Below are 15,096 nucleotides of genomic sequence, written 5' to 3'. Positions count from 1 at the left end.
TATGCCATCAGTTAAAACAACTCATTTTAGTTGATACATTTCCTCCTCCTTCAGGTTTATGGAGATAAAGATGCAGATGGGTTCTATCAAGGAGAGTCAGGCGGTTGTCTGGGCTATGTGCCATGTAACATGGTGTCTGAGATCCAAGTGGAGGATGAGGAGACCCGGCAGCAGCTGCTGCAGCAGGGCTTCTTATCCACAGCAGCTTCCATAGAGAAGATAGGTATGTGACTGTGTTAGTCAGACATTTTCCCCCAACACAGCAGTATTAGTTCTGTTGTTTTGCCATTTAAAGGTGATTTGGTTGTCTGTTACTGATGATGTAAATGCTAATATTTTACTCATTATATCATCCCTGTTCATGTTTGAGTGGGAAGTGAAAATGGCAGCACAATTGTTGCAAAACTTCAATGTTTTGAAAAGTGACTTTAAAATATCCGTCATTTTCAATCCTTCTGTTGATGTCTTCATTTTCTGGAGAACATCTGACAGTTGGTTTTAAGTTGATTTAAAATTGGCCCAAAATATTGAATATGTTCTTATGTTCTTTCTGCTAATAAGGTAATAGTAACCATTGCAGGAGTCTAAAAATGAAATGGGAGGCAAAGTCTCTGTGGCAAGCAACCGAACAGAATCAAGCTAACACTTTGCTTCTGTTTCCTGCTTTGTACCCAGAGCTGTGCTGTTGCAGATGGTTTAACCTTTTCACTTCCACTTGTCACTGCTGTGTCAGCTGCTCACTGGCTCTCATGTGTTAAATAGCTCTCCACTGGCTTTTCATTGTCTACTTTATGTGGTCTGCTGCTCTCAAAAATTACATCTGTGTTTCTTTTTTTATTATTATTATTATTTGGTTTTCCTTTCTAAAACTCCATTAAGGCACTCGCACACACGCACAGCTTCCACGTCGCCCCGTTCCACCGCCGAAACCGAGACGATCCAAGAAAGGTGTGTCTCGCTGCAGATTGCGGCCCCCCGCTTCTCTCCTTTATCCTCCCTTCTGGTTTGCTTCTTTTTCTGTCTCTTTCACTTTAGATTTTGCTCTTTCAGTTTGCTGCCTGCCATTCAGCAACTGGGGCATGGGGGATTTTTAAACCAGCTACTCAAGTAATGAATTCAGACAGCTTCCTAGAATTGTGGGCAAATACTTCCATTATGAATGGAGTATCTGTCGAGTAGTTTCGTACTTTACAATTAAAGCCAAGTATTTAAAGGCTGTTTATGCTACCATCTCTCCACAGGTTAAGTGTGCAACAGCTTTTCAAAAGTTCAAAGACACATACATGAGTCCTGTCATTGGCTATGCATGTAATACACGGATATAGTAGCAGGATGTTGCCATGTGTTGCTAATTCATTAAGAACCTCAAAGAAGGTTTTTGTCTCCTGCTCCTGTGTCACAGTTGAATTACATGGTCACCTACAGATCACTTTGTTGAAACATCCATTCCCCTCTGCGCTCCACCTGTGACTTTGCGTGCTGCCTGTGTGATGACTTGCAGGATTATTTTCAGACAGTGCCTTGTGTCATTCTGTGACTCTTCCTGTACTCTTTTCCCTTCACCCCGTCTCTTCCAGTCAAGTCTGCAGACATCTGCGAGGAGAGTGTAAACTCCTCCAGTCAAGGTTTGTAGCTCTGCCCGCCTCCGTTTGCACCTGCATGATCAGGTGACTGTTTCAGTGTGCCCTGGAGGACAGCATGCCTTTACCTGCTGCTGCAGCTGGAGTTATTTTCTGTTATTTTCTATTTTCTTTTTGTTTTGTTTTTTTTAATGGTTGTAAACATGAGAACTGTATTCAGAGTTGCTGATCATGTCGCCTTCATTCATCCTTTTTAGAGTACGTTTGACTCTTGGCCTTTAAACCCATTAAAAGTAAGGAACACTAACAATAAATTCATCTTCTTTGAGTTGAAAATGCATCAAATGCAGGGGAAATCATCTGCTTGCAAGGGGCAGCCAATCAGAAGAGGGAGGGTGAAAGGAGTTAAAAGCAGCTTGTTTCAGCCAATGGTTGAACTGAGAGGCTCCACTGATTCCCAGTGTGAGAGCAACTGTGGATCATACAAAGATTAAATATCACATAATAGTTACTCTTTAATGGCTTATCATTAACCCTTAGTTATAAAGGTCAAACAGTCCCTTCTGTCCCTTCTTTTCATCTAATAACATCCATTTGTCTCCATTTTTGCTAACAGTGTTGCAGAGTAATTTACTCTCCCCGCCTCAGGATAAATATTTGCTCCGACTTATGTTTAATGGGGCAGCACAGTTCAGGCTGCCATCACCTTTTTCATGAATTACAAATGCTAACTCTCTCTGCTAATCTTCTGTTCTTGTTGTTCTGATGTGACTTTCCTTCAGCTGAGCATGATGCTGAGCGAGTCGAATGTACGTACACGATCAGTTTATTGGAAATGCCCATTTTCAGGACTCTGTACTAAAAAAAGTGTTTGTCCACCCACCCCCCTTTCTCATTGGCTGACAGATCCCAGCCAGGTGGATCCCTCAGCCACTGCAGCTGTGGGGAAGCCAGCCCCAGGAGCCCGAAGGATGGTCGCCATCTTTGATTATGACCCACGAGAGAGCTCCCCCAACACCGACATAGAGGTTAGGACTGCAGATGCTTTCTTTTTGCTTTATGGGGCTGAAATGTTTGCTGATTACCTGCTCTGTTTGTTATGCCCCTGTCCAGGCTGAGCTGACCTTCAGTGCTGGAGATATCATACATGTGTTTGGTGACATGGACGAAGATGGCTTCTTCTACGTAAGTCTGAAAATGACTAGGAGATCTGACATGACTGCAATATTATGTGGCTCTTAAAACGTTTAACTTTACTTTGCTTAAAACTTAACTTTACTGGCTGTAGCTGTACCACTTATAAAATACCTTTGTAGTAGAGAGTGCATTTCATCAAATTACCACCTTCTCTTTCAGGGTGACTTAAATGGCCACAGAGGCCTCGTCCCCTCCAACTTCCTGCAGGCCGTCCCAGATGATGCTCCTGTGCAGCCTGCACCTGAACCCAAGAAAGAGTCACAGGTAGCTTTGAAACTGTGGGCAATGGCCTGACCTACATGGTTACAAGTCACTGACATCCCAGATTTCTGTGTTTCTTTTTGTTATCACTCACAAGTATGTCTAATTTCTGGTTGTTGAGTTTGTTGTTTCTTTAAACCTGTTTTGTTTCATTAATTCTGCTCTGTCACATTTCTTTCATCTCACTGTTTCCTGCATGGCCTTTTCCAGAAGCAAAAACGTTCTGTACACTTTGAGACTTGATCGTAAGTGTTTCTAGGCGATCAACGCTCTTGCTGTCTGTTTACTTCCTCCTTAAAACCTTCTCAACCCGTAGCTGTACACTGCTTCTGTGATCCTGCCCCTAAATGTGAACCACAGGATGAGTTGAAATCTTTCTTCCTCTGTGTCTCCCTGTTACTGTTTCCTTTATCAAATATTAATTATAATAGAAGAAATGATGAGCCCATGTTGTGTAAATGAACTTCAACAGTGTTTTGCTTTGCTGCTTTTTAAACTCTTGATTTCCTTTTTTCCTAGGATGCTTGGACGTCTTCCACAGAGCCACAGGAATCTGGGCCATCAACACTAGAAGAATCTTTGCCCCCTCAAACTGAACCTGCTTGCCCCGCCATGACAGAGCACACAGATCTACAACCCCAATTGGCACCCACTGCAAGCCCCACGTTAGACCTGGACCCTGCTCTGGGCCCAGCTGTAGTGAAGGCCTCAGACCCCCGTCCTGTGGACAGCCCTGCACAGGCCGAATCTTCTGTGCAAGGAAAGAAGAAAAAAGGTTTTTTCTCCAAAGGCAAGAAGCTGTTCAAAAAGCTGGGATCCAGCAAGAAAGAATGACAAACTTTGGACATCTGACACACAACACTTGTGTCACATTAAAAGCACTTTTTCTGTAACTGTAATTCTCAGTTGGTAGTCGGTGCAGTTAGCAGCTATCAGATCTAATAATTGATGCTTTAACTGTCAGTAGTTCTACATTTGCCTTAGAGCACTGGTAGACCAGCTGTTAAATATAGAATACCCTAAAACACCCAACGGCATCACAAGAGCATGTATAGATGCATGTTGAAGTGAGCAATTACTTCCTAATAATCTGAGCATTTGCAAAATTTCAACTCATTGGAGGCTTTAAAGCAGTTTGAATCTCCTTTAGGACTGACTTTATTTAGAACAGTCAATACGGAACAGAGAAGACGTCATCCCAACTCAGAGACAGCTAATGAAGTGTTAGCTTTAATGCTCGTGTACTGGTGCCACTTTATTTATTATTTGAAACAAACAGACAGAGGCAGCACGCCGTCTCTTCCTCTGTGTCATTATTAAGAATGCACTATCTATCCTGAATGGATGCTTCTCTCTGTGTTTCTTGTCTTTAAGAGTATTTATACATTACTTTGTACAGAACATGATATTTATTTGTATCGGATTCCTGCCCTAACAGTGGTCACACCGCATGAAGTGGCATCGGGGCGTAAAATTAGAGGTTTAGAGCTGTCAGAGACAGCAAGGATCCACTTTGGTATGTGTAGTTTAGAGCTAAGACATCGTGGCGTTTGTGGTTAACAGTCCTGACTGTTTGTTGGCGTTCAATGTAAAGAATGTGAAGGGTTCTCCTTCTTTGGCATGTGTGTGTGTGTGTGTGTGTGTGTGTGTGTGTGTGTGTGTGTGTGGATGAAGCCACACAATCACTGGTGAGACTGAAAACAGTTGCCTTTCTCAGACATTAATACAGGAACTCTTGATGGCTGTGTCAACAGTCATAACTGACCTAACTGTTACTTGTTTGCCATCTGTGTGTGAGTGTTAGTGTGCAGAAATGAGCAGTAGCCAACAGAGCTGCAACTGAATGAAGTATTTGTTGATTAATCGGTCAGTCATTTAGTTTAAAACCAGGGGGATGCCCGTTAGATCCCTGCAGCTCAGTGCGACTCCAAAAGAAGAGAAGAAGAGTCAGTGATTATGTTTGAGAAGCTAAACTAGAATAAACTCATGTGTGACCCCTTTCAGCCCACTTCCTGCTTTGTGTCTGTGGGACTAACCTGTATATGAGGAGGCAGGTGCTTGAAAAATAATTAGATTTTGAACTTTATTTCCCTGTATTTGGGGGTTGAGCCATCATGCCATGCATGGTGGCTCAACTGGGTTTTGACACAAACATCTTCAACATCTCTCAGTGTGAAAACGTCATGATTAATCAACAATTGCTTTACTGTTGCAGCTCTGCTTAATCTGTAGTCCCAAATGAAAACTGTGAAAATATTGTAGCTGGTCATAGATACTGAGCAGTGTTAGCCTGTGGGGTGTGGTGATGTTTGAATGTGGCACACAGAGCAGCACTTTCTTAGAACAGCGTTTAAAATGAGCAGTTTTCAGTCATTGCTGTGGTGGTTAGCTGCACTACTGTAATGTGATAGACTCTGCAATAAGTTGTTGATGTGTGTTTAGTTTTGCCTCCTCGTGTAAATGCAGTCACATAACTGTAGTCAATTTGAATGGTGTTACGTGATCCCTCTTCAGCCCACACGGCGTTTTTCTGTTCGCACATTTGCATCACAATACTGTCAAAGTTTCTTCAAAAAGTAGAGCTTGAGCAATGGCGGCTCTTGCGTTTGACTGCAGGGGAACAAACACAGAGCCGTGCTGACACACACACACACACACACACACACACAGGGCTGTTAGGTAGCTTCTCAGGTTTTCACACCTTTCCTTTTCCATGCTGAGCGTGTGGTTGTTGAAAAAGCAACAGGAGATGCCAAAATGTTCGGTGCTTTCCCTGGTTTACTAGCGCTGGCTTGAAGGCCCGTGTGGCAGGTGGAGTGAAGGCTCAAGCTGGAGGCACGTTATTTATTTTCTTTTTCTTTTCTTTAATGTGATGAATGTTTGAATTTTGTCAGTGTTAAAATAAAGGGAGCGTGATGATGCCAAGAATTTAAAAAAAAAAAAAAAAAAGAAGACAGGGGCTGGATTGACACTTTAGATGTGAAGTAGCCGGGACAGAGGCAAGAGCGAGGCTGTACTGTCTGACTTCTTCATGTGTTTCTTTTTTTTTTAAGAATCAAAACAAGGGCGGATGCTTAACAGTTGCCGAAATGTACAGCAACCATTTGTACTTGTGTTGGATTTGACGGCCTTTAATGCACAATTATTTCTCTACCTGCTGAGTAGTAACATAGGCATCCCCCTCCCCCTCCATATGTTGTAGGACCCCTGTAGGCAGTATTTTAGCTCAGCTGATCATATTTAGCCTTACACGAAGACCTTGTTTAGTCTTAATCTGTTGTTTACAGGATGTTTATTGATTGCATGCATACTAATGTTATACCCATGTTTGGCCTTATTTATGTTGCTGTCACATTCTCCGTCTTTGCGGGCTCCCTTTTGAATTGTAGATGGTGGATGCAGCGGGAGATGGAGCTATAGGAGCTGTCTGTATGTACTGAACAGTGTTGGGACTATTTTCATACAATGCAGATTTTTTTTTGTAATCTTTCCTGAGCTGCATTTATTCATTCATTCATTTGTTTGAAACCAGTGTAAGATTTACCTTTTTATATTATATATAAATATATATATAAATGTTTTTATTACCCATTTTTGGAAGCTCGTGTGTAAATATTTTTTGTTAATATTGTTTTTCAGATTTTTTTTTCTTATGCATGCCCAGGCAGTGTTGATGGAGGAACGGTGTATGAAGATGTTAGAACTAAAAGGATTAAAATTGTGACGGTTTCTTTCAATATGGATCTTTTTACAGCAATAAATTATGTATATTTTCACAGAAAACACCTGTGTGTGTCATGTGTGGTAATTTGAAAAAGAAGCTGAAACACAAGGTCCCGATTTTTGAATGTTTATCTTTATTTCATATCAGCAGATCATACATTGCACTTGTGATAGGTGAAACAGATGAGATCTAAAGCGGAAAAAGAGTTGCAAGCTTTGCTCTGTGCCGCACGCTGCCCATGTGAACAAACTGCTGCAACACTCTGGGCAGAGCGTGGCCGTGCGAGACAAAGCAGCTTCCTCTTTTGCAACTTCCTGCGCGGGGCGCCATGTCGGGCCTCTGCTCTCCCTGAAGCCAACAGTACACTCATCCATAAAGTAGGAAACACTACACTGTGGCGAGGAGTTTAGTAGTGCTTTCTACTTTATGGATGACTGCACTGTACATCCACCGCTCCTCTTCCGTCTTCTGTCTTCTCCCACTTCTCTGTTCTTTGTGCACCTGCTCTGGCAGCTGCACACATACACACTAACACACACCAACCACCCCTCCCTTCCCCTCCCCCGCCCCTTGACAGATAGACCGACCTGAAACCTCTGTGCTTAACAGCTCAGCAGCCCTTGCTCATGCTCAACCAGAAAAAGCACACTTCCTGATTCCTCTTGAAACACTTGCGTGCCTTCTGTTTCCACGCAATTATTTCAAATTCATCAGATGTCTGGTTACATTTCTGAAGAACATAAACTAAAAAAATGTAAAAAAAAAAAAACCACAAAAAAAACCCCTGTGAGGCAAAAATTTGTTCTTTTTGTTTTGTTTTTGGAGCAAACTGCCAGAGGAAGCGCTATCTTGAGGAAGCCATTTTAGCAGCCATGAGTAAGCTTTTCTGTCTGAGCTGTTCTCTTCGATCAGGAGGCGTTTAAAATAAGTCCACCAATAACACACGACAGCTCTGATCACATTGAAATGGGACCGGACAGAAAGATCCGAAAGACACGTTTAAGAATTTCAATCATAGTCTCAAAGAAAAACTTTGCAAAACCTTTAAGTTTTAAATACAAATGTGTTTCCTCAGTAATCTAAGCCAACCTCTGAACAGAGGCTGCTTGCCTAGAAGTCAAATCAAAGAAGTACAGAATGAACAAAATAAAAACTGTAAATTTTGGTTTGCTTTCCACATCTGACACACAAAAATCATTTACAAAAAAAAAAGATTTCAAACATAAACAATTCAAACAGTTCTAGCATTAATCAAAGCATGTCAACCATTAACACTTTACCTCGACCTTTCCTTTTTTGTTTTGTTTCCTGTCTCTCTGTTCTGAACGCTGATTGTCCTGTGGCCCCACAGGTGTCTTCTGCCTGTCTGAGGAGGGGATGATGAAGAAGAAGAAGAAGTCGTCTCCTTTTGAACCCTCCACAGTCACGTGATGTAACCACAGGAAGAGGTTTAACAGTCACAGGCGCTCTCTTTCTCTTCTTCCGTCTTAACTCTGCCTACTGCAGATGCCTTTTTTAAAAAAAGCCGACAGCAGTTGGACAATGAGCCCACCGTGACATGAGCAACACACACTACACCGTCCGTGGTTGCTTTTAACAAATATGTTTCTCTTAATCCACATCGAGCTGGGAAACGAGGTCAAATTAAAGCATAACGAGGTTATAATGTCTGCAGTGTCAACTTTTACTGGTTCAGCTCACATTCATGTATCACAGTGATGGTTCACTTCCACGGCTTGTGTATGTCATTCTACGTGTTGCACAGTGTGGCAGTTAGGATTTCTCCATAAATGAGATCTATGAGCAGCCAGAGGTGCAGTAAGGTTTGGTGGAGCATTTCCTGTGAGAAGATGGTGTCGGTGATAATCTTAACTAGAGCGGAGAGCTGCTGTAGTTCTTACTGTTAGTCAGTTCAACACCGCAGCCATCGTTGCTCGCATTCTTCTGCACACATCTTAGGAAATGTAATGTGAAATAGGAAGGTGACAAAATCCACAGTCTTTACTTTCGAATGTATTTTTACACGAGGGGAGAATGCTGGGTTTTTGGGTTCTGATGTCAGCAACCATATGAGCATGGAAGTGCTGCTTTAAGGCAAACTTGTTGAAATGTTTAAAAAAAAAAAAAAAAGAAGTCAGCTGCGACCGCCATTAAAAAGAAAAAAAAAGGCACACTGAGTGACATTTTCATCAATGTGCTTACGTTCTGTTGGGTTTTTAAAAGTGAAAGGCTACAAGTTTCAATTCCCCCTGAATGTAAATGTCCAACTGTAACTGTTTGGTTTCTCATAATTCAAACCCTGAAGGGCATCTGGGTGAACCCTGAAGTGTGACAGCTATGGCACATCGCTACCAACTTCAGCTTTCTGGACTATAATCTTTAATCTACACTACCTTCCAAAAGGAAGCCATTCACCTTCCTACTGCACTCCCTGTATTTGGCAGCACAAATTTTACATACATAACATAAAGAATCCTAAAGAATAAGATTAGTAAACTACCCAAAATGAACATCACAGCTTTAAAACCTTGAATATCACTGCATCTGTGATCTAACAATCATTCAGGAAATGTCTCCACCTATTTGTTTACATTTTATACCCGTATCAATAACTACATCTTTCTGATCAAACTCTGTTGCTTACATTTTTGCAGTGGGCGACACATTTTATTAATTCAGCGTTTTAATGCTTTATTTTTTCATTAAACTTCTTTTTTGTTTTATTTTCTGAGCTTTCTTTGGTAACTTACAGTCATTTTATGCTTAACTATTTCATCACGTGGGATCCAGACTCATGTGAAGGGACTGAACTGTGCTCTGGCCTGTAAGCCTCCCTATGTAAGCTGTGTATAAGAGCAGATGAAGTTCTTACTTAAGCTATTATTAAATGTTTGAGTACTGCCCATAAATAATAAGATGTATACAATAACATGCCACAAGACTCACAGAAACATTTGGGATATATATTTCCTAGCCTCTACATTATTTTCACTTCTCTTCTAGGTTTCTAAAATCTGCTCTTATGGTCACTGTGTTGTTGTTCGCATATGCACAGGGCTAAATGTTTGGTTATATGTTAATGTTGGATGGGTTTGTGTGATTGTGATTGTGTGGTTTTTAAAATGACAAAGTACTTGGATTCTTCTTAAAAGGGTCTTAAAATGCTCATGTGGAGCTCTGTGTTTTCATTCGGGGCCTTTGGGGCCGGCTTTACACAACTTGGAAGTTCAACAAAGCGCTTGTTGATCTGATGTTGGCGCCGCCCGAGCTCACCCACTGTGTGAATCCGGTCATTTTAGTTTCTGTCTCTTAAAGATCTCACCTGGCCTAAAAGCTTGCTTTGCTCTGATTAGTCAACGTCCAGAAGCCTGCAGAGAGGCCGCACCCATTGCTTGTGAGCTGGTAGTGTGGGGGATGTTAAACAGAAATATAAGGTACAAAAGGTTAGTTAGAACTGTACTGATCAAAGCAGACAGGAAAGGTGTGTTAGATCCTCTTACAAAAAAAATCAATAAATAATTAGAACTAAAAACTCACGCATTCTGCTTTAATAAAATACTAAAACTAGGAATAGAAATGGATAAATGAATGCTTTTTAAGAATGACTTTAGTGTTGGAGACGGTTGAACTTTGAAATGCGTTAGATTTGTCTCGCTGTTTCCCAACCAAGGGCTCAAGCCCCTTCAAAAGATCAAGGCATAAATTGTTTTGTTTTTTTAGTTTTTTTAATTTTTTAAAGGGCTTGTGAAATTACTTTTAAGAAAGAATAGAAGAAAAACAAAGCTCAGTCACATGTGTTTCATCATTTTTGGAACACTGTCCTGGTTTGGTGAACTTTTTCTAGCTTGTCTGACCTTTTGGGTCAGTGAGCGTGGAACAGTTCGACAGAAAGCGTGCGAGTCCTCGGACACCTAAGTCCATGTGAGTGTTGTCCGCTACAGACACAACAAAGACATAAGAGATAAGATGACATAAAAACCACAACAGTTGCACCTGATACAGCAGAAAGAAGACTCTCAGGAGCAACCAAGAACTTTGATCTGCTCCTGAAAAGAGCTACAGCTCCCTGACTATGTATTTCAGTTTATATAATGCCAATTTACAACAGCCACCTCAAGGCATCTCATGTTAGGGTAAAGGTGTGCTAGCAGCGTGCTAGCACACTGCTAGCACTCACTCGCATATGTCATTGAGGAAATGGCCCAAACACTGTGAGGAATATTCTAACACTGGGGCCTTCCCCCCCACACTGGCTCTTACGATAGACCTTATCTGGACCGGCAGCCATTTCCCCTCCCTGCCAGCACTCGCCAAGCTCCCCCTGGGCTACAGCCTGGGTGTCGACACCACAGAGCCACCCTGATCCCTCGCTGACCTGCAAGCTCCACACAGGCCTGAACCTGAAATATTAAGCCAGCTATTTGTAACTTTTTTGACTTGTGGCTCTTAACACCAAAAAACTGTGTCTGGCTGTGGCCCCAACAGAGATGGATTTCTCCTCTGACCTTTCACATGGTGCCATTTAACCCTCACTCAGGTTCATTCTTTTACCTCCATTCATTTTGTCTTTGTTTAGCATCTTAACCCACATGCAATTTTTCTTAGCACAAACCTAACGTTAAGTCTGATTTCATAAGCTTCAGCTAAGAGTAACACTGCTCAAAGTAAATGAAAAGGAAAACTGCAATAAAAATGCGTTCAAAAATTTACTGAAACCAATATTGGGATAGGAATAGCTTGATTTACCTAAAAATCAAACTGTGTATCCAAAAGACTACAAGAGAAATTCTAAAAAGGAAATCTATAACACATATATGCAAAGATGTTTTATTCCAGTTTGCTTTGGAAATAATTCACAGTTCCTAGCTTATATCAACATACTGTATGAATAAAGCTATGTTGCTACCTGATGAATAAAAATACCAAAAAGGAAACATTTTGTTAAATTAGAAAAGAAAAACATCTGTCCTCACATTCATTAGGTGACACTTGAAATACACATGAAGTATACCAAGTGTACAAGTGAATAACACAAAATAATACAAAAGTTACTTTATGAAGTTCCACAGTGGAGCCTAAAACATCAATGCAGCTGTCTCAGGGCAAAAAACAGGCATAAAGATTAAGATTCAGGCAAAACATTTGCAGCCTGAAGTACAGTGAAGATAAAAACAAAGTTAACCGTCTATTAATCCTAGCTTTTATAAACAAGAACATATTAAACACATTATTTAGTCCTTGGCAGGTCTTATTATTAGGACTGGGATTGGACTGGACTTTGACTGTGTCGTAGCAACAGCTTGATTCTTTTCTATTTCAGCTCTCCTTGTTTAGATTTGCTGCTGTGCTTGGCATCATTGTCCTGTTGCATGACTCACTTTCAGCCCAGCTTAAGTTGTCGGACAGTTGTCTTCATATTTGAACTCTGATATACAGAGGACGTTATTGTCAACTCAATGACGGCAAGGTGCGTGGGTCTCATGGCTGCAAAACACGACCCCTCCGCTGCCATGCTTGACAGCTGCTATGAGATGTTCGTGCTGACAGGTTGTGTTTAGCATAACCCTAAACACAACCCTTTTCTCCAAACATCGCACTTTGAATTATAGCCAGACAACTGTACTTTGGTCTTCTCCGTACAAAGGATTTTATTCAGGAAGTCTTGTGGTTTGTTCAGATCCAACTTTGCAACCCTAAGCCGTGCCCATGCTGCCATGTTCTTCTTTAGAGAGAAGAGGCTTTCTTCTAACAACCCTTCCAAACAACCCGTGCTTGTTCAGTTTATTTCTAATTGTACCTTCATGGATTTTAACATCTAAAATGCTAGCTGAGGGCTCTAGGGTGTCAGATGTAGCTCTTGGTTTATTTGCAGTTTCTCTAAACATTGCATTGTCTGACCTTGGGGTGAGATTTCAGGGATATCCATACTCGGGAAGATGGGTATTTGTCTTAAATGTTTTCCACTTGTGAACAATCTTTCCCACTGCAGAATGATGGATTTCAAATTGTTTACAAAGGTCTTATGAGTCTTCCCAAACTGATGGGCAGAAACAGGTATTCTTTAAGATCATTGCTAATATCAAACCGCCAAATCCTTTGCTTTTACAGAGGTGCACATTTGAATTTCATTATATTTTATTTATTTTTTGAGTCCAGTGTGAACATTTGGGAAAGACAAAAGGAAGGAGTCTCATGCCAAACTTCTCTCTCTCTCTCTCTTGTTGAATGTAAGTCATGGAACAAGGCACAAATAGCGACATAAATAAGAACTTTCAAATGTAGTCTACAAAATGACAAAACAGGTGAATGTACAACGTTGAACATAACTTTAGGGTTTGTAATAAATCTCAGTGCTCCAAAATAAACAGTATCTAGAATATGTAAGCATTGTGAAGAAGACTACTGAGATAAAAGTGGAAACATCAAGTCTCTGGTTTTTCCTCAGAGGACAGAGAAGTCTCAATTCTAAAGTAAAAACCCAGTTTCACTGTAAGGTTTTTTACCAGATGTACACTGTCATCTAATTCCTGTGTACTTTCAGAGCTGTACACAGGAATTTCTGTAGTAATATATGAAAGGTTCAGTGTTTTTGAGTTTGCATTTGAGAACATCATCAGTTTAGTTTTGTCAGCATATAAACCAGTTCTAAATCACACAAGTAGATTTAGCAGACAGAGAAGATGTTGGGAGTAGAGTAGTACATCATCATATCATCAGCGAAAAAATTAGAGGTTTTTTTTTATTATGTCTAAAGCCATTTTCATAATAAACAGCAGCAGTCTTAGAATGGACCCCTGATAAATAACTTTGAAATCATCCAACAGTTTTATATTTGTTTTCTACAGCCCTGCACTGACAAGTCTTTGCTTTAAGATGAAGCAAATGGAAATGGAACAAAGCCTGCAAGGTAGTTCAGGCAGTACATGAGCAACATTGCTTCTTCCAAGCTGCCCTCACTTGATATGCAAATACATCTTCTGATTTGGCAGTCTTCTTGAGTTGTAAAGTCTTGTGAATGCAGGGCCCAAACACCAAACTCTAACTAAATTCTGCTCCTGAAATCAAAGATTTTAAATGTGAGGTATCTGAACTACTCACAGACATGGCAGTTAGTTAGCAGTTGACAGCGTCTTCACTTTCAGATGCTACACAGAAAAGTCCACCTTACACACTTTTGTTAATCTGAAACATACAGCCCGAGTGAGGATTTTACTACAGAATGAGTACTTTCATACATGCTTTGATACCTTTTGATTTTCACCATTTGCTTACTTGTGAATATGCTGCTGTTCTTGTATTCGACCAGCGTTAACATACAATAGCTTTGTCCATTGAAGCTGCCAGCATTTGTAAAAGGAATTGAAATCCTTCAGTATGTTCTCAGTTCTGTAGCTGCCAAAGAGAGGAAGCTTTGTAAGCCTTGTGAAACACATTTACACACACACACACACACACACACACACACACACACACACACACACACACACACACACACACACACACCCAGAGCAAGTTAAAGTGTGTGTGACCTTTTGCTGCTAATGTCCATCCCCCATGCAAAATACATCCCCTTGCTTCCCTAATTCCCGTTTATCCCAGTCAGACAGAGCACTTTTCGAAACTTAGCTGAAGAACTTTCCACTTGCTTTTTTTTTCTTTCTCAACAAAGGTTAGTGCAAACCTGAAGTTAACACCTCGGTTCATGATCTATTACTTTCCCCTAAGCTCAGAGCACTGATACATCCAAATAAGGGCAAAGGCACCAGTGAAGCCTCATGGGTGTTGCTCTGTGTGTGTGTGTGTGTGTGTGTGTGTGTGTGTGTGTGTGTGTGTGTGTGTGTGTGTGTGTGTGTGAGAGAGAGAGAGAGAGAGAGAGAGAGAGAAAATGAAGGCCATACTTCACTTTGCTTCTCTCAAATGCTGCTGCAGCACTTAATCTGAGTAAAAGCCAGCACATGGGCGGAGCCGAAAGCCTTCCTGACAGCGCCTGCGGTCGTGGAAGCCAAGTTCTCAGTTTTGTTTTTAGTTTGCAGCCCTCGTGAAATGACTTCACCCACGTGTAGTTTGATGAAGACAGGTTTAGGCCACATGGAAAAAAAAACCCCACTGCATTTTAGTATTCTATGTGTCGCACTGCAAATGGTGGTGGTGGTGGTGTGTGTGTGTGTGTGTGTGTGTGTGTGTGGGGGGGGGGGGGGGGGGTGTCAAGGTGAACAACTAAATGATGGTGCACATGCACTGACTGATCTCAGGGCCCACATGGAACAGTGCAAACTGACACTTGTGGTTTATTTCTCATTTGGTTATCAACTGCCTCCAACCACTGGAGGTAAA

The 15,096-nt window shown here is 41.2% G+C and overlaps 1 protein-coding gene across 4 annotated transcripts in view; it reads left to right on the top strand.

Moving 5' to 3' along the window:
• Positions 1-6,821, top strand: part of tspoap1 (TSPO associated protein 1) — a 77,865-nt gene extending 71,044 nt beyond the window's left edge. For 3 of the 4 annotated variants that reach the window (XM_086309741.1, XM_086309743.1, XM_086309742.1), the window contains 8 exons: positions 55-223; positions 880-948; positions 1,578-1,625; positions 2,363-2,389; positions 2,487-2,608; positions 2,694-2,765; positions 2,937-3,041; positions 3,558-6,821. In XM_086309741.1, coding sequence (XP_086165867.1) covers positions 55-223; positions 880-948; positions 1,578-1,625; positions 2,363-2,389; positions 2,487-2,608; positions 2,694-2,765; positions 2,937-3,041; positions 3,558-3,872 — 927 coding nt within the window. In that variant the 3' untranslated portion in view covers positions 3,873-6,821. The remainder of the gene's footprint in view (positions 1-54; positions 224-879; positions 949-1,577; positions 1,626-2,362; positions 2,390-2,486; positions 2,609-2,693; positions 2,766-2,936; positions 3,042-3,557) is intronic. The other variant, XM_086309744.1, reaches the window with a different exon arrangement.
• The last annotated feature ends 8,275 nt before the right edge of the window (positions 6,822-15,096 follow it).

The sequence above is a fragment of the Aulonocara sp. 'chitande type north' Nkhata Bay genome, linkage group LG10 (genome assembly GCF_057382095.1).
Source record: "Aulonocara sp. 'chitande type north' Nkhata Bay isolate Kocher_YH1m ecotype deep benthic linkage group LG10, A_spYH_male_GT1.1, whole genome shotgun sequence".
In the NCBI taxonomy this organism is placed as follows: Eukaryota; Metazoa; Chordata; class Actinopteri; order Cichliformes; family Cichlidae; genus Aulonocara; species Aulonocara sp. 'chitande type north' Nkhata Bay.
This window is presented reverse-complemented; position numbering and strand designations above follow the sequence as displayed.